Source organism: Aphelocoma coerulescens, chromosome 1A (assembly GCF_041296385.1).
Source record: "Aphelocoma coerulescens isolate FSJ_1873_10779 chromosome 1A, UR_Acoe_1.0, whole genome shotgun sequence".
Classification (NCBI taxonomy): domain Eukaryota; kingdom Metazoa; phylum Chordata; class Aves; order Passeriformes; family Corvidae; genus Aphelocoma; species Aphelocoma coerulescens.
This window is the reverse complement of record NC_091014.1, coordinates 22,954,335-22,972,996: the sequence shown is the minus strand read 5'-3', so window position 1 is coordinate 22,972,996 and position 18,662 is coordinate 22,954,335. Positions and strand designations below refer to the sequence as shown.

The window sequence follows — 18,662 nt, the reverse complement described above, 5'->3', positions numbered from 1 at the left end:
TAGTTTCTATTGAAGCTTTTAATGACCTTGACCTCAAACTCAGGAATCTATTTATATCCCTAAAGTCTACTTGAGCAGTTGAAAAAAAGTATTACAGAACAAAACACCCCAGTTTTAGACAATACGCACTGATTTCAACTGTACAAACTGAGCAGGAGAATAAGGCAGTAGTGACTGACTTGGTTTCAGGCATTTCAACCGTTAAGTAGAGTGAAATATTCAAAAACTATCTGTTTTAATATGACCTATCAAATGCTTTTTGAAGCATTATGCTTTCTGATGTCTACTGAATGAAACTGTCCCTTCATTTTAATCTGAAATATAATTAGCACTTTATAGAGTATTGTTCTCTCACAGAAGCTAAAATTTAATTAATTTTGCTTTATGCATAAAAAATAGGACACACAGGGGCAAGACACCTCACCTAAATTATCTAACAGGTAACTGAACAATATGGTAAGAACTAGAATCTCCTTGATACTAATATGATATTCTATTCACAGCACCAGAGTGTTTCAAAGACCATGAAGACTCTGGCTTGATGATTTAAAATGTAAACATTTCACACCTCAATATTCTCAGCTTATAATAGTAAGTTCCCCTTTAAAGAAGATTTCCCTCACTTACTATTAATTCCTATCCACCCCCAGTAGATATTTACACTATTTGTGTATCTATACACATACTCTTAAAGAAATTTGGATTTAGCACCACCCATAAAGGCAAGCAGTTTATCATCTCACTACAAAAAAACCGACAGCTCTGTAAGGATCTGGAGTATCCGTAGTAAGTAACAGGGCTCCCAAGAGTTGTATAATAAGGGCATTTCACTTCCCAGCAAACCCCAGAAAAACTGTTAACTTCTTGTATTTTTCCAGACTCTCAAACATAAGAAGGGAGAAGGTGCCTCCACAGATGGTGCTGACCTTGTCCTAAGAATACTTAAGAATCCAAAAATATACAATCATAAGTATGCAAGGCAAGTCAGCCTCATGTCAGTCCACTGATCTTCAGACAGGAATAAAGGAATCCATCAAGATCATCAAACCTTCATGGGAAGGTGACGAAAACCTATTGAGAATCAACTTTTGATGAACAAGCCTTCCACAGCCAGCCAGCCAGCCAGCCAATTTTTAAGTCACAGTAGGGTAGTTTCAGGCATAGAGGTGGAGAACCTCTGCAAGGGTGCCTCAGCATAAGGTATCAGGTCTGAGGTGAGAAAAAGAAAAAAAGGCTTTTTGGCCAAATACTGTGCTCTCTCCTCCTGCAATATTCAGTTTAAGAAACCACATCTTGTACTGTCCACCAATAATTACAATAAAAAAACCCCAAACGACAAAACAAAACAAACCAAACTTAAAAAAAACAATCAACCCCCACCTCAACCTCTGGACCATAATTAGAGTTTTAATCAACAACTCAGAGACAGCAAAGGAGAATGCAGGACTGATTGCAAGTCATCTGTCATAGGATGGGAAGATGGCAAAAGCAGGAGGTATTCACAGGAAGCGTGACTCAAGTGGCATTGAGTCAAATCATGGGAATCCTTTACAATTTTGATTAGAATAAACAGTTCAAGAGAATAAATAGTGTGAAACAAACCAAAACATTGTCCTGTAACTTTTACTGGCTAGATTTATTTGTAGCCCAAAGAGACTAGCTCTGTTTTTCTGTGGTTACCACTGCTGACAAGAAAGTACGAACTTTTGTTCCTGAAATGCAGATGACCTGACAAGAGCGGCAGATTTTCCATTTTTTAAAGAGGAACATGCCTACTGATCTATAACAGATGAATATCAGCAGCTACCTATGTACAAAAAACCACAGCTCCCTTCAATGACCATTCCTGGAAATGAGCATAATCTCTGCCAAGAGTTGAATCCAATGCAAGCTGAGCAGGTTAGAGATGACCTTGTCACCCAGACAGCAAAAACTGTGACCAAAGATGAAAGAAGAAAACCAAAACAAATAAAAAAATCCCTCTCCATATTAAGTATCTATCTTGAAATTTAAGAAGTCTATTATGAAGGAGCTAAGAGCTTGTGGAGGAAAAAAGCAGTTTCATGGAAGGTTAACAGGGCTCCCACCCATAAAGCTACAAGCAATACATAAAAACTAGTCAAGAAGCCTCCTACTTCAGAAAAAGTATTTGCAGTTAAGAAAAAGTGTCTGCTTGCCTTTTAGGGCTGAGTGCTCAGCATGGAGAAGGCACTTGTGTGTGTACACACATTAACATTTCTGAGGCAAGATAATAAAAATAAAAACTAATGGTATTTATGTGCAATACCTGAAGTGAGAGTGTATTACAGTGGCAAGGGCATACTGTGTTCACAATGCTTACTGGGGGAACTTATCTGGGATTGTTTTAAGAAGTAAATGGAGAGATTATTTAAGTAAGTCCGCAGACAAATTAATGAATTATAGAAATTTCTTTCTAACCTAAGGTTAAGAATTTAATTGACAAAAAAAAACCTCAACAAAAACCCAAGACCCCCAAAATGAAGCCAACCCAAACCAGAGTTCAGTTAGATGAAACCCTGCACTATTACAAAGATTAGGACAACAGATCAAGAATTGTTTCTCTACCTTTATCCCTCATTCTAGTCTCTACTTGATACTTTGTACATTTGCAAGCTTTTGTACATTCTCTGGAGCCAAACTTTCACCTCTCTGCAACTCCAGATGCAGTTACTCAGGGGTTGTCTGTATACTGGAGTGCATTTCACGCTGAATGAGGAAGAGCAGAACACTGTTGTGTCTTCTCTTAGCTGTCTGACAGTATTTTGTGTACTAACCTCCAAGTCACAGCTTTGTGAGCCAGAACTGCTGTTACTGCTACCTTTCAGTGAGTTTTCCATAAGACTCCTGGAGAAGTTTCCTAGCAAGCCCTGAATAGCATAACAGGCAGCTAAATAATCACATGGAGTACTTAGTTGAGTTGAAAGCATCTCAGGTGGCACTGCTATGAAATGACACAGTTTGGAAGGTATGGGAGTAAAACCAGAAAAACATCAAAATTACCAGACTATTATCTCTGTGACTGAGAAGTTAAGATGTGTTAAGATATATTAAGATGTATTAATATTATACATAATACACAACTTTAGTATCATTTCTATAATATATAAATCTTTGTGTAAATTAATGTATGTTTTCTACAAGCATTTAAAAATAAATAAAAGCATAAACACCAACAGCAAATCAGCTTTGATTTGAACAAGTGCAAAGCCTGTTATTTTAGAAGCACAATAGTCACAAGGACAAATACAGAACTCCATCTGGTGGCTTGACTAAAGAATCTCCTAACTGTTTTAAATTCTTGGTTTGCACTTTTAACAAGGAAAAACCTGAAGTGCTTTGTTTTGAGGGTTATTTTTTGTTTGTTTCATTTCATTTTCTTTTTTAATTAATGGTTGTCTTGAAGTTGCAAATGTTTGGGGAGGTGGAGTTGTTGGTTAAAACAATATATAAAGTAACATGAGCTTTAGCATATAAACCGAGATATAAATCCAAAGAGTAAACGAGAAAAACTTAATGTGGTCCCGTGAAAAAAAATCTCTATGTAGAAGAAAAACTCTGTGAACAGAAGGTTTGATTGAACCACTATTTTCAAACGAAGTTTGCTATGGCCAATAATGCAAACATGCCTCCTCCCAAGTCATGTCTGTGCATTGTAGCACTGTGTTTTAGACATATAACAGAGTAAAACTTCAGGGACAGTAGATGCAAAATTACTTTTCCAGTGTGGGTATGAGAAACTTTATTAATGTCACTTCTTAGTGATCCCAATTCTTCTCGTGAAACCTTATGAACTTTTTCTGAGCTGAGGGAATCTTGTCATTCAAGCTCCTGGAACAAGTGCTCTGGTCCTGAGTCACCATGCCTTGGTGAAATCCAAGTGAATACATACAGATAATGCACATTCCCAAGAACAGTTGCAAGGACAGTTCTCCAGGATGAAGGCTTCCTCCTTTTACAGTAATTTACACTGCATTGCTAGTGCAATTCAATTCCAGAATGGATTACAAAAATACATCCTGTAGCTCACACACAGGTCCACACTACATCTTAGAGCAAGCCTGAACACATCTACTTGTTCCAAGCCTGTATTTTGTATCACTTTATCCTTCGTGGACATACGGCTGTCAAGACAGGATAGTTGTTTATGGGCTCCCTGGAAAATGACCGATATCTGCAGGAAGCCTGAGCTCCCTTTAAAGCACTGACCATGTTCCCAAGGCATCTTGCAGCTGGCAAAAAAAGCGCTGTGCTTCACTGTCCCATGCTGCTAAGGACAGTATAGGCACATTATGTCTTCTGTTCTTAGCCTTAGCCAAGATCACTAGTTCTGAATAAAAGATATTTCTCTACTAGCTGCTGGATCAATGCCAAAAATTCATGAACTACTGAACATACCCAGATGGTAAAATTTATGTTACAACCCACTTGGGCTGAATTTAACAAATTAGTTATAAACAACCCAGGGCTAAAAGAGGGTTTATTCAAATACAATAACAACTTAGAGAAAGATTTCTAGTTTTCCCAATGTTGGCGTGCCATTTTTATTTTCCCTGATCTATATTTTCAAATCACAACCTTGGGGTCTCAGCTTACACTGAGACTTATAGAACAGAACACCAAGAGTGAGTTGTTTCAGAAAAATACTAATTTTTGCACAATAGAGAAAGAAGCATCGTTTAATAGCATAATTACTTCAAAATATAAATATGGCAGTAGTGCCTCCAGTGGCTTGCAGACATAGCAGTAGCTTCCTGCTTCCCCCTCCCCACAACAACATAAACAAGCCTGAATTTAAGATTAATTTGAATATTTACCAGATTTTCTCTGCCGTCGTCCAAGTAAATCTGTTACTGTTTTGCGGAATAGTTTAGCTTCTTCTTCATTAGCAAAATTAAGACCAACTTGACATGTCTGAAAAACATTAATATTCCCCCCCCCATGACTGAGAAGATGTTTTAAAGGCTTTCTTAAATATTGTCTTACACCTTTCTAAAGGTATAACCAGAAAAAAATCACTGCAGATTTGGAACCAAGTCTTAGTGAAACATTGCATCTTAGGAATGCCTGTCTACTAATCAAGTTTCTAGAGATCATGGCTAACAGATATGAGCAAAATCTTGTACATTCAAATCAAAGAGGGGAGGGGAGAGGAAAATTAGTGCTTTAAGAATAGATGGTATGTCATAGGCATCATCTGCAAGTCAAAATGCCATTTCATTAAAGAAAGTTAAAAAAAATAGAACCAGGTTTTATGCTTTCATACTACATATTGAATTTTCTAGTTGAGATACCAAAAAAATTTCCTTTAATAAATAAGCTTTTATAAATAATTTACAGAATTAATTAATAACTTCAGTTACATTAAAAGAAGATACTGTTCAAACCAAAGACATTTTAAAACACGTGTTCAAAGACATTGAGACTCACATCTCCAGCAAAGGTATGAAAATATCCTCTAGGACTATTATATACAAAGTTATTGTACAGCTCCTGCTCCCACAGTAATTTCCCATCCTGAAAAGAAGAAAACAAACAAAAAAAGACTGAAAAATGTCAGATGAAATTGTAGAGTTTAACTTCTTTTACAATAGAACCTACTAAGAATTGAACCAGCGTAGTGCTAAACATCTGCCTTGCTATTAACCAAATGGATAAGCTCAATCAAAATCAAAATACACCAGAGCTTGTGGAAGAGCTATGAAAGCCTATTACTTTAGGTAGCTGTTTCTGTTCAAATTCCTGGATGTTTCCAAAAACTTCTTTCAAGTTCTACAACCCTGCAAGAGTGATACTGAGAGCAGTAATAGTAACCAGTCATAAGAATACAGTGACAAAACAGCAACAGCAATAAAGGAGGCTTCCAGTCTCCTTATCTCAGGCTTGACTTGAAAACAGTTAACTTAAAGAGAACAAAAATCTCATCTTTTTAAGAAGTCTCATGTATTTAAATGACATTACAGTTCAGCACCCAAAGAAGAGGTTTCTCACAAAGTCTTAACAGTCAAGTGACCAAATCACAAAGTCAAATGCAAGTGCCAGCTGGCAATCCTGAACAAATCTGAGAGACTTCAAGCACTGACTGCTGACAGATAAGGAGCTGTTTCCTGGCTGCGGAAATAAAGGGAAGCTTTCCAAAGTCTCAGCACAGTCAGTAGGACTTAGGTTTCTCAGCATCATTTTTGTTATGAAAACACATCTTGGACACTTTGTCTCTCAGTTCCCACTCTCTTGAGTGGAATATTATAATAAGACAAAGATCTTCAGTATGAGTGTCTATATTGTGGAGGGGGGATGAAAGAAAAAGCCACCAAAACCCCCCCAAAAAGTCAGAACACACAACTTGTTTATTCTGCAGTTTTCACATGCACCACCACACTGATCAAAAAGATTGTTTCCACCCATGCATAAGACAGCATCTATTTTCTTAAACCATCCAAAGCAGTGAAACCTGCTAGAATTTTGATAGCTATCCATACCAATGACACTATACTAATTTCCACTGACGTGACTAATCAGATCTGTAGAGGACAGCTTCTGAGAGCTATAAAAAAAAAAGAATCTGATGTTTATTTCATCCATTAAAGATGACATATATGAATTTGTTTAAATTTAGAATACCTGAGAAAGTTGCAATTACCTATTAATAACCACTGCAACTGCACTGCTTAAAGCACGACCACATATCTAAGAATTTCTGTGAATGCATAGCTACAACCTATACTCATTGAATTCAAAATGGAGAATGAATGCAACAGAACTTAGAGTCTGAAAAAGAAAAAAGATGCTTACCTTAATGTCAAATATTCTGATAAAATACGACCTCTGCGGATTGTCCTTTACAAGGCAAGCTACACCACAGCATTTCTTTGACCACATGGCATTGCGATCTGCTGCATATATCTGAACAACTGCCGAAGACATCGTCTAAAAAGAAACGGTAGCTATTATTTTTAAGGAAAAAAATTATTAATTCTATAATTGATCCTTTCCCAAAGCAGCTCTTAATTTTGTTCCTTGTTCTAGGCAGCAATTTTGCTGCCATATAGATATACCCATATAGACATTTGACACTTTGATTTCCCAGGTAGTTAAAACCATAAAGTTCAAATAACCCCATATCACTCCTATGCTTTAGGTTTTCACTTCTGTGCAATATTTAGACACTTTAAGAACCCAAATGAACTTTTTGTTCTTTTTCACGAAAATTAGCAAAGAGATTTTGCCTGTAAGAAGCAGAACAGTAACTATGGTAGTCACACAGAGAAGCCCTATTGTGCAAGGAAATGTCTGTTTAGTACTTCAAACTGGATACAAACAATACTCAAGATGAAACTGTAAATTACACAGTGTCTGGACACACTCCTGGGTACTGGAATGCAACTGGAATACATTGCTTAATTGTTTGAGTGGTCTCTGGCACATTTTTAACCTATGCCAACTAGTGAACTCCGAAAATTCCTGGGCATGGTTTGAGAATTCACATGAGCTAGGCTCGTTCCCAGCTGGCAACCAGGAATTGTTCTGTTTTCAAACTGAGAGATTTTAGTAAGAGATGAAGATTATTCCACACCAGATTGCTTCAGTCACTAGAACATTCTGGAGTGTATTTTCTAGTATATATGTGTCTTACCTTAAGAGTCCCATGAGGGAAGGAAAATGGAAGTCCTCTAAGAATATTTATTTAGCAGCCAAGTCATAAGGACATAAAGCTTAAATGATCTGTAATGGGCCAGACCAGAGGCTATCTAGCCTAGGATCTACTCTCCAGCAGCACCAGATGCCAAGAGAAGGTAAAAATACAAGAGTACACCATTACAACTATGGAAGCATATCCCCAGGAAATTACAGGTTGGAGCTCAAAGCTTCCCCGGCCAGCATGTGTTATACGGCACATACCTCATTCTTCCTTTGTGAATTTGTCTATTCACTTTTCAGACCCATGTGAAATTCTGAGCATGACAACACTGGACAGGATTGTGTTTCACAGTTTACTTATGCACTGTGTGAATAATTAGCTCCTTTTATCTAGACTTTTGCCACCTGCTAGTTTCAGTTGATTGTCCCTTCTTACTCTTACACTAAGAGATGGTATTGATGGCTCCACAGTTGTTTCTTTATGCTGCACATGCTTTTATAGATATTTGACACACTTCTTTGGCCTCTACGTTCTCCTTAGGAAGTATAGCAAACAACACTAGGTTTTAAGTCATTCTTGTACCAAGAGAAAAAAAATCATGCTGCATGTTACCCTTGTCACTCTTACATGGATATTAATTGTCCTACTATGTCCTTCTCTGAATGAGGATAAGACTTACCCTTATCCCATATGAATCCTGTTTGTTAGCCCTTCGAACACAGGGTCACAATAATAGTTTTCTACTTTGTTCTCTACTTATTTCACTATCAGTCAAAAGCTGTATTTCCTTAATCACTATGAAATATTAAACAGATGTTCTCTTAGATCTGTTATAATTCCAAGACCTTTCTGGATGAATTATACCTAATCTGAGTAATGGGCTCCCTATGGGGTTTTCCTCACCTGCTCAACAAGGATTACTTTGCCTTCATCAACACCGACTACTTGCCAAGACAGCAGACATCTAGAATGCAGGCACGTCTTCTTGCACTATGAGATTATCTACTAAATATAATTATCACCATGGTCATACTTTTTAAATTGTTTTAAAACCCAAAATAATAGCCTAAGTTTAATTGGTTTTTTTGTTGTTTTTTTATATCTGCAACTTAATGTCAGCTAAGAGATGCCATTTTCCCCTCTATGTTGCAAACAGGCAATGACCTAATTTTGGGCACAGCTGGGCAGATTTTGTTCAAAACCTCTGCTTCTCTAACAGCCTTTCCCCTTCATTTCTCCAATATTGTCTAACAGTTAAATTGATAACCTTGTAGACACAAGACAGTATGCAGGAGAAAAGGAGGACCATTTTACAGTTCACATTTAACCACAGTAACTACCTCGCCACCCCTGCAAGAAACCTTCTTAACACTCCAAAACAAGTCCAGCTCCACTAACCTCTACCCAACAGAACTTCTCACAGAAATGGGTAGTCTTGGCAGGAATTATACAACTTAAATTCAAGGCACAGGAGGACAGTGATCTGTGTCAAGACAGGGCTCCCTATGCATTGCTTACTATCATACCTAACAGCAAAAGCACCAACTGGATTATCTGGGTAAACCAGTAACTGTCGTAACTCGACAACTGCTTATAAAACCTTGAACCAATACCTAACCCATGACTACAAAGAAGAATATTACACAGAGTGTGTCCTCATTCTGCATAATCATAATATATTTAATGTATACTTGGTTACCCTATGAGTAGAGCTTGATTTACAAGTTAGAAAACAATTTCACTGAATCTAAAGTAGATTTTGTTTTGAGGTCTACCAAGGTTAGAGTTCAATTGCATTTTAACTTACTCATTAGCACTGTACAAATTCCTAGTGTTGACAAGTTGCGATGAGGCTTTTGCATACTAGAATATAAAGTTACAAATTCTGCTGTCACACCACTCAGGTTTTTTTATTAAAAGGACAATATAGGAAAAAACCCACGAAGTGTATTTTTTAGGGGGGAGGGAGGCGCGAAGGACAATAAAATCCAACTCCTTTTACTTCATCCTCTGTTCATTTTCATTACGTAGAGCAGTGGTGCCAAGCTCTCTGCTATTCAGCTTCTAGAACAAAGTTGGTAAAAGTAATTATCCATACCACTAGGAAATTTACAGACTTATCAGCGAAATTTAAAATTTGAGAAAATAAAACTTTACCTACCACTATTCAATATGAATCCTAGCCACACAAATTCAATTTAAGAAGTTCCAAGTTTAATTGCAAAATTGCTGCACCTGAGAACATTTACACAAATATCATAATTTGAGTATTCTACTGCATTTACTGAGTGAGTATTCACTGTCTATTTTGAAGCCAATTAATATATTTCCTCACAGCATTCTTGAAGAGAATATTGCATTTAAAAGTATGGGTTCTTTTATATGTAAATATTTTGTTGGAGTAGGTCATACTGCTAATTCAACATAACGAGTGTATTTTTTTCTGGTATGTAGTAGGTTACTTAGTTACTACTGTATTTTCAGGAGGAGGATTTTAAAGTTGTCACTACTGCTTTTTTCAAGAGTCTTGGTGAGGACCTTGTTCTTCTTATATAGCTGTATATTTGGAAAAGATGCATAGGGGAAAGAAGTAAGGTAGTCCACCAAAAACTGATGGGCCATGGAGCTGAAAAGCAATCTCGCTCCGTTCCCTTTACTCTTTCCACAACCTCCAGGAACTTGTCACACCCTTCAAGCTGATGAGCTATGAAGCAGTAAGTCTGTGTTGTCAGCTGTACACTGGCTCTCTCACTGGAAGAGCTTTGGACCCTTGGACTCATACTGCAGGATATATGGTATCAACAAAAGGCTCACAAAAACACTTTCTGCCTGGAAAACTTAGCCACAACCAGTCATCACACATTCAAAGAACGTGATCACAGCAGCCACCGACAGTTTCCGACTGGGCAGCAGATAGCTGTGCACTTTGATCAGCTTCTGATGTGAACATTTGCTGCAGTGGCCTGTCAAGTTAATGACTTGCTGTAACTCAAGTGTTTCTCAAAAAACAGTGAAGCAAGCCAACACAGACAGTGGCACATCTCATTACAAGAAAGAATCATTACAGTAGATGGCTTATGGCTGACAGACATTAAGACACAGTTGGCCAAGAGTCACAACAAATAGTGGCAGCAAGATTAAAGCTGTAAAATATTCAGCCACCTCAGTATACACCAGAACAGAAAGCAAGACCCACTGTGATGTTTTTTGCAGTGTTTACATACAGCTGATACAGGTTACGGTGCAAAGATCAAAGACTCAAAATTACTGTGGTTGGATGTGATCTCTGTAAGTCTTCCAAGCCAAGCTCTGGCTCACAAAAAGGGTAATTAAAAGCCTAGAGTTCATTTGCTCAAGGTCCTGTCCAGTTAAGTTTAAGGGCTAAAAAATCGCTTCTGTGCTTAACCACTCCCATTTTGTTGCTCATATAAATGCATCTAGGTTTCATGTATTTCTCTATTGGTTCAGTATCATTATGTGTTACATGTTGACAATACTACTGAAGACACACTAGCATTAACTTTCAATCTTTTCCCAACTTTAAGAGTGTTTTTTTTCCCATAAAGGTGCAAAACCCTGCATATACACATAAGTTATTCACACATGACAGGCTTGCTTTTCTTAAGTTATCCTTCCCAGCCCCTGAAGGTGTCTTACAAATAAAACCAGGAAAAAATGATTTTAAAAAAAGAAAAGACTTTGTCCTGTAATGCAAGAATGCAAGTAGTAGCAGTTGCTTCCAAAAAGAGTTACCTCTTGAAGCTACAGCTTTTGTGTAAGCATAGCTTTTCTTCACAAAGTCAGTCTGAGGACTTTCGGCTCAATTAGCTACTTTTACATTTCTGTGGGAAAAAACAAGCTATAGTGAATAGTTGTATGCAATCCAAACCCTGTAAGAATAGGAATCAGTATTTCTATTCTCTTTTCCATAAAGCAAGTATCTGGAAACATTGTCCTAATCACTATTAGAGCTGGTGAGAAGGTATGCATGGCAGGTATTTTTAATTTGGTGAAATCCTCATTATGGCTAAGCCAACATGCTGCAGCCTGACCAGATAAAGCTGGGTGCTCCTGGGTCACACATTTCTTCTTTGATACAAGACCAGGAAGATAGCCCACAATTTGCTTCTAGAGTGACTGTTCAAGAATAAAGGGCTGTTGCTATTCACTGACATTACAACAGCAGGAATAGTTTTCCTCAGAGAGCAGGGTTCAGGAACACAGGGATGCTAACATCAAGTACCACTTCACAGTGGAAATGCCTAGTAAGGTCTAACTCTAATCTTGACCACAAGAACAGCAGGAAGCTTCAGTACCAAAGCAATCTCTAATAGCCTAGCATTAGCTGAGTCATGAAAGAACATATGGAAACAATATCATTAAGACTTGTGAATGAGAAAGACAAGAATCGGAAGTGAGACCATGCTCTATAGAAAATTGAGCTTCATTCACAAAAAAGTTAGGCAATTAGATAGAATTCAGTGGCTGACATTTTTTTCTCCAGATGACAAATATTCTGAAGGAGAAAAACAACCAAAATGTACCACTGACTAATCAAGTAGAGACAGCACTTGAAATCTTAGTTTTTTTCCAAAACAGGCTTATGTTTAAGCAATTACACTCTTAAATGTTGGTACTTTAATTAATTCGTGTTATTCAATGCAAACAAAATTTTAATTAGACAGCGATAATAACTCTCTGTTGTTTTGAAAATGCTTTATCTTCAGAGTTATAAATATATGGACCTTCCAAAAATGTTTCTGCAGTGCACAATACAGCTATGCATTTTATCTCAGCACTCTATACAGAACCATAAAACCTGCTGTAGGGACCAGGCACCAGAACTTCCACCCCTTTCTCAAGGGAAGACTTTGGTGCCCTACACAATCAAGCTCTACTTGCACCTTCTGGCAGTTTAATTTTCCTTCTGCACAGTGGTCCTGTTTCAAGAAAAAACGCAGCTTTTTTTCTTGGCATTGAGGAGTCTCCTATCATGTGGGAACAGTATGTTCCCTTCCTGCTAGAAAGGGCTGATAACCCACTTCCAGGGAGAATGTTCTCTCCACCATGCACTCCTACAGAAGGCATGCAATGCAGCCTCCTCCAGAGCTAATCTTAAATGAATTGACTAAGCCTGCCACTATTGAAATGACCCCTAACTAATTAGGCCACATAAAAAACATGCAAGTATGCTTCCCTAACAATTGCAATATTTTAAGTAGCAGAGGCATTTGCTAGAGTAGACAAAAAGATTTCCAGGCACTTTCACAGAAACTTAGAAGAGTTTAATTAGGTTCAAAATCCTACAATATTTATTAGCCCTGGAGAGTAGGTAAGCCAACCTTTTTAAGCATGGGCATCTAGTATGATGGTATAGGTGCAATTCAGGCCTAACAGCGAGAAATAAGAACACAAATTAACATCACCACCAAATTTTAAAAACCTCAGTAAGTATTCACAAGTGTCAACTTGTAATTATTTTTCAGTTATAGATGGGAAGGGATTGAGACGGGAAGAAACTGGAGAGATGAAGGACTGCTGATGCTGAAGGCAGACTACTCTTGCTTACTGCTGACACCTTCACCTGAAGGACTTGCAAGGATTATGGCCCCAGACGACAGAATAAGCACAAGAGATACATCTAACTGTCTTTTTTAAAGTTTTCCTCCCCCAAAACCAGTATATCAGGCTATTTATGGTTGCAGCATCTTGTACAAAAAAAGTGTGCTGATACTGTCTTGATAGCATGCACACACACGTGCTTTCCTGTTGCTAAAATACTCTTCAAGGACACCACAATATTTTGACTACAAAATTAGATTTTCATCAGTCAGATTTTGCAACTCTCAGATTGGTTTATAATTTATGTTTTCACACCAGGTTGCCTCCAGAATCTTCACAACTGAATCTAAATGTGACAGTGTTCATCTACTGGGGATTTGACTACTATGTTAATTTGGATAAACTGTGATCACTTCAATTTTTAAAGCTATTACAGCTTCTAAAGATGTATTTGGCAAATTATTAATAATCTTTTCTTTAAAGACAATTGTGTATTGCAAAAAAGCTACCTCTTCAGATGTTACCAGCAAGATTTAAACTTTCCCATAGAAAGAACACATACAGAATTTCAGAAGTTTGCTGGCAGATTTCAGTAAGTTAAGCAGCTAGAAACAATCTTCTGATTTTTATGCCATTTACAGGACATTGTTTTCAAAAGACCAACTGATTGCTCCAAAGACAGGAAAACTAAAGCAAGACTTCACATTGACAGAACTGACATAAGAAAGCCTTTTGTAAATATCCAATCACATGAGTAAAACTTTATTTGGTGCAAATTTAAAAATTACTCAGCTGAAGACACTGAGGCCTCACTGATGCCTTAGGTTTTAACTTTTATATTTTTCAAATCCTGTACTGCCTAGTGTGTAACTCTGAAGTTTCTTGTAGCCTGTTAACTTCTGCTCTCATGCTAGTTTGACATAACAAGCCTCTCCAAGCTTGCTCTCCAAGGACACCAAGACTGTCCTAGGCCCAAAATGTGCAAACCAATGTCTTAAGACGGGGGGTAAACTCGGGGAAATTACATCATTAACTGAAGTTTTAATTGAAGAGTTAACTCTGATATGCAAATGAACCAAACTTATAAAAGTGTGAAGAACTTGTGACTCAGGGTCCATCTTGGGTGTAGCCTTTGGCCTGCCCAGGGTGTACCTTGAAGGCCCTTCAAATAAATACCTACTTTTATTCCCTTATTCTTGTCTAGTCTCTGTTTTTAGGTGGCGATCTCAGGCATCATCACCAGTTCTACTGCTTGTGAAATTATTTGCTACAATTACCAACAGTGTTCAATTTCAAGCTTAAAGCTTTCTTTTAATTTTATTAATTTCCCATGATTGCCTACTGATTTAAAAATGCCGCATGTATAGATGCTAAGAAAATAGTAATTTTTTTCCACCTATACACAAAGTTAGGCTATTAGAAATAAAGCCAGTGTGTAAGACATGCTGCTTTTTCTTATTTGAAGGGAGAAGGAAGAAAGAAATTTTTTCAGAAACAACAAAGCCACTTCAGGTATTTCCTATCACTTCTGAAATATGAGAAGACAGTTCCAGATAACATATAGCCAAAATATAAGACACCAAAACCTATTAAAAAAAAATAAAAGTTAATACTTAAGAACAGATTCCCTGCCTTGCCTGTGCCCTGATAAGCAGACAAGTCAGCTGCAATATCCCCACTGAAGATCTTTTGCTGATGTGAAGGAGGTACCAGTGATCATTAAGTGATGTTACAACAAAAAAAGGGATGAAACAAGGGACTGCTGTTTAGCAAATCTAAGGTATTAAAGTGCTTGTCTGAGCTTAAGTCTGCTGTTGTCCAGTAAAGAGATCCTTCACTCCTAATCCTCAGCCAGCCAGTTAAGACAGCTCACATTTTTCCAAGTGTCTTCAGATACTTCAGATACAAATCCATTTGCATTTCCAGTACCTCCCACAATCCCTCAGTTCAGTTAGAGCTGGCCAATTCCTTTTCAAAACACCCACTGCTCAACAGTGGATCACAGAACCCCAACAATTAAGGTGTGGGTAAACAGCATAGCATATAAAGCCTAATCAAACAGCACATGATTAAGAGAGACATTCTTTTATCAGACACAGCATGAAGATATTTTAAAATCCTACAACCTCAGTTCAGAACAGCACATGGAAGACTTCAGCCTTCCTGAGATATGACATAACCATAACCACAAGCATGCTGCAGATTATAATATTCCAAACTATCTCAGGTTGGCAGATCATTTACCAGCTGACATACACAACCTGGAGCTTCCACTGATGAGCAAACCGAACACCGTCACTTCCTGTTTACCTGCACAGCATCACTCACTGAGCTGCACGTCACTGTCACTGCTTAATGCTGCTGAAACCTAGGCTGGCCACAAAACAGCATACACGGCAGAACAGTCATTCCTGTTCTGGAGTTGCAACTGTACATATAGTTATTTTCAGAAAAAGAGAATGTGCTGCATACAGGCTTTCCATAAATTTGTCACTGTCTACTGTCATGGAACAAAAATTCTCACTACAGAAGACATTTCGTCTTGCAGTTCCACTCCCATCTACAGCCTCCCAAGAAACACTCAGATTCAAAGCATTTAAGACTGTTTTTGCCAACAGTCAGGGAATTTTTAGACGAAATGCTGAAGTCTGCCTTTCAATTTTGATCCATTTTAAATTTATCAAGACTCCCAAGACTCAGATGAAACTTACACAACCAGACCATTGTACAGATACATAGATTAACCAGTTCTCAAAACTGTGTTTCGTGGTCATACACAGAAATTGCAGATTCAAGTCAAGAATCATGAGTTTCATGCAACGCATGGGATGAAATTGGGAGTTCGCCTCTGTTTTGTCCTGTTCCACCGCCCATCCAGCTATAAGAACACCCAGCTTCTTTCCCTCAACATTCCCTTCTCTTCTACAGCAACTCCCTGCCTTCATGCACTAAGGTCCTCTTTCTTCAGCCGTCAACAATCATTCCATTCTCTACACAGTAACATTTTTCTAGATGATACGTGCTAGTTCCACATTAAATGCAGATTCTTATAAGCAAATCCTCATACCCACTTTGAATATATGAGTGCTTTGAGAAAAAACATTAGAATTCAGGCCCATTTTTTTAGAGTTAGATCCACTGCAGTTTCTTATCGACCAAGTCAATGATACAGGTATCAAAGTCCACAAGTAAAAATCTGTAGAACAACAGTTAAATTGATTAAGGAAAGGATGTGAAGCATAAACTTCAGGAATTCAGAAATTATCCCAGCTCTGAAACACTCATTAATGAGCCCTTGAAAATGCTATTCAGCATCCACTGGTACTCCCAGGACCAGATTTAAAAAAAACAGATTAAAAAAAATGAGTATTTGCTTTGCAGAGATGATGTTTAGGTGAACTTTACTTATGATCTTTACACTTGATGACAGAAAATAATATGGACTTTTGACTTTTGATACTTACGGAAGATTGAAATAAACCAGCTTAAATTGTTTTAAAAGAAAAGAACTCTTTTATAAGACTACGTTAATTACATGCCAACGTAAAACAAAGAACTCCCTTCAAAATATTAGCAAGTATGAGAAAAGGCTATTAAAAGTAAAACCTCTTTGAATAATAGTCAGCAACTGGTCTCGCAATTGTGTATACAACTTGTGTCCTGTCCTGTAAAGCAGACTCAATCCACTTACATAAAGGTACTTAGACATGCAACCCCCCTCATATGTTCACCGTGCCACAATTCAACATGTTTTAATTCCTCCTTCAGCAGTTCACATTTGAAGAGAAGACTTGTAGCAATTCTAGTCCGATACAAGAAAACATAACTACATGTAAGATTTTTTTTTAAGTATATACCAGCAACTGAGTCTACTATGAATAGTTATTCCCAGTGACAAGTCTTAAAAAGTAGATATACTATGGGGGGAAAAAAAAGGCACGAAGATGCATTAGTTCTATGATCCCTTGCCATATTCAAAGTTTACTGCAGGGATAAAACATTAGACAGCAGTTGAATGACCAGGAGACTGCTGGTTTTCATTTAGTTCGGGCAATGCTGGTGTCTGTTTCTGCCCCGTGCCTCAGTTTCCTCATCTGTAACATGGAAAAGAGACACTAAGCTCTACCTCTGTAAAGTGCTTGGAGAACTACTGATGAAGAAATATTATGCTGTCACAGACAGAAATTATTTTGGAGGGTGTGGGATATGTGTCAGCATTACCTTCTCTGCTAATAACAAAGCTTAAGACAGGTTAATTTCCGCATCTGTTTTAGATAAGGAAATGGAGATATTCTTTTACCATGGCAGATGCCCCTTGAGTCTAGCGACATTTATTACAGCTAACAGTTTCAATTATCACTGCCCATAGGGGCTCCTTCTTTGCAGGTACCAGCACTACATTTACCAATGTGCTGTGGAGGCCAAAAGCCACTTAAATTCACCTGTGTGTAAACAAACTTTAGCAGTTAGGAACCAGTGTCACAGAACGGTGGTCTTAGATAGCCAACTGTATGTAGATCTCAGGCTTACAATTTAAGTCACCTATTTCCATTCTAGACAAACCATGGCTGCAAATTCTTTGTAACAAACTTACTAATGCTTTTCTAAGTCACCATCACACTTATTTTTTTTACAGTACATTTAACTCATGATTCTTGAGAAGGAAGACTAAAGAGTACAAGGCGTATGACTCAAAACTTCCCATGTATCTGGAATTTCTCAGTGGTCTATTCCATGACAACCCCTGAGCAACAATAGTCCGTAAAGTCTCACCATGTAAGCATTGAAAAAGATGTAAGACAATGCACAAAAAAACACCACCAAACCAAACCAACCAGCCAAAAAAAAGATGCCATTTTGAAAAGTAAGCACTCTATCCTAGCTCTGACTAGCCCTTCAACACGGGCAATCTCATCATCCCCATATATCTAGGTTCATTTACAAAGCATTAAGGCTCCATTGAAAAATGCTAGGGACAGTTTAGCTTAGCTTTTGGCATTGCTACTTGGTCCCCTAAACTCCCCTAAGAGCTGAAAACTCCACTGTAGCATGGCCTTTGCAGCTCAAGATTTGTGTTTAAACTCTCAGGTCAGATATTACAAACCTTCAACTTCTACTACTAAAAAAAAGTCCCAGCCAAAAAATAAACCAGCTTAAATTGTTTTTGTTACACTTTTGTTACACTTTTGTTACACTTTTTGTTACAAAATTATTTTTGTTACACTCTCCCCCTTGATTATCTAAGTGAGTAGTACAAAGGTAATATTTGAGTGTAGTTTACTGAAGGGAAAAAACACCCAACCTTAAGGAAAGAACTGCTGAGTTTGCAATATCCAATTTCCATGGTGAAAAAAGAAATTAATACAATTGAGCTCTGCCAAGCTATGACTTAATAAAAAGTTCAGACTAAGAACTATTTTGAAACTCAGATATTAACAATGGA

The 18,662-nt window shown here is 37.6% G+C and overlaps 1 protein-coding gene across 1 annotated transcript in view; it reads right to left on the bottom strand.

Annotated features, from left to right (window-relative positions):
• The window catches only part of WASL (WASP like actin nucleation promoting factor), a 49,646-nt gene that overhangs the window by 16,160 nt on the left and 14,824 nt on the right, over positions 1-18,662 (bottom strand). The window contains exons 2-4 of the mRNA XM_068996279.1: positions 6,811-6,945; positions 5,449-5,535; positions 4,836-4,932 (exon numbers count right to left, since the gene is read on the bottom strand). Of these exons, the coding sequence (XP_068852380.1) occupies positions 4,836-4,932; positions 5,449-5,535; positions 6,811-6,945 (319 nt within the window). The remainder of the gene's footprint in view (positions 1-4,835; positions 4,933-5,448; positions 5,536-6,810; positions 6,946-18,662) is intronic.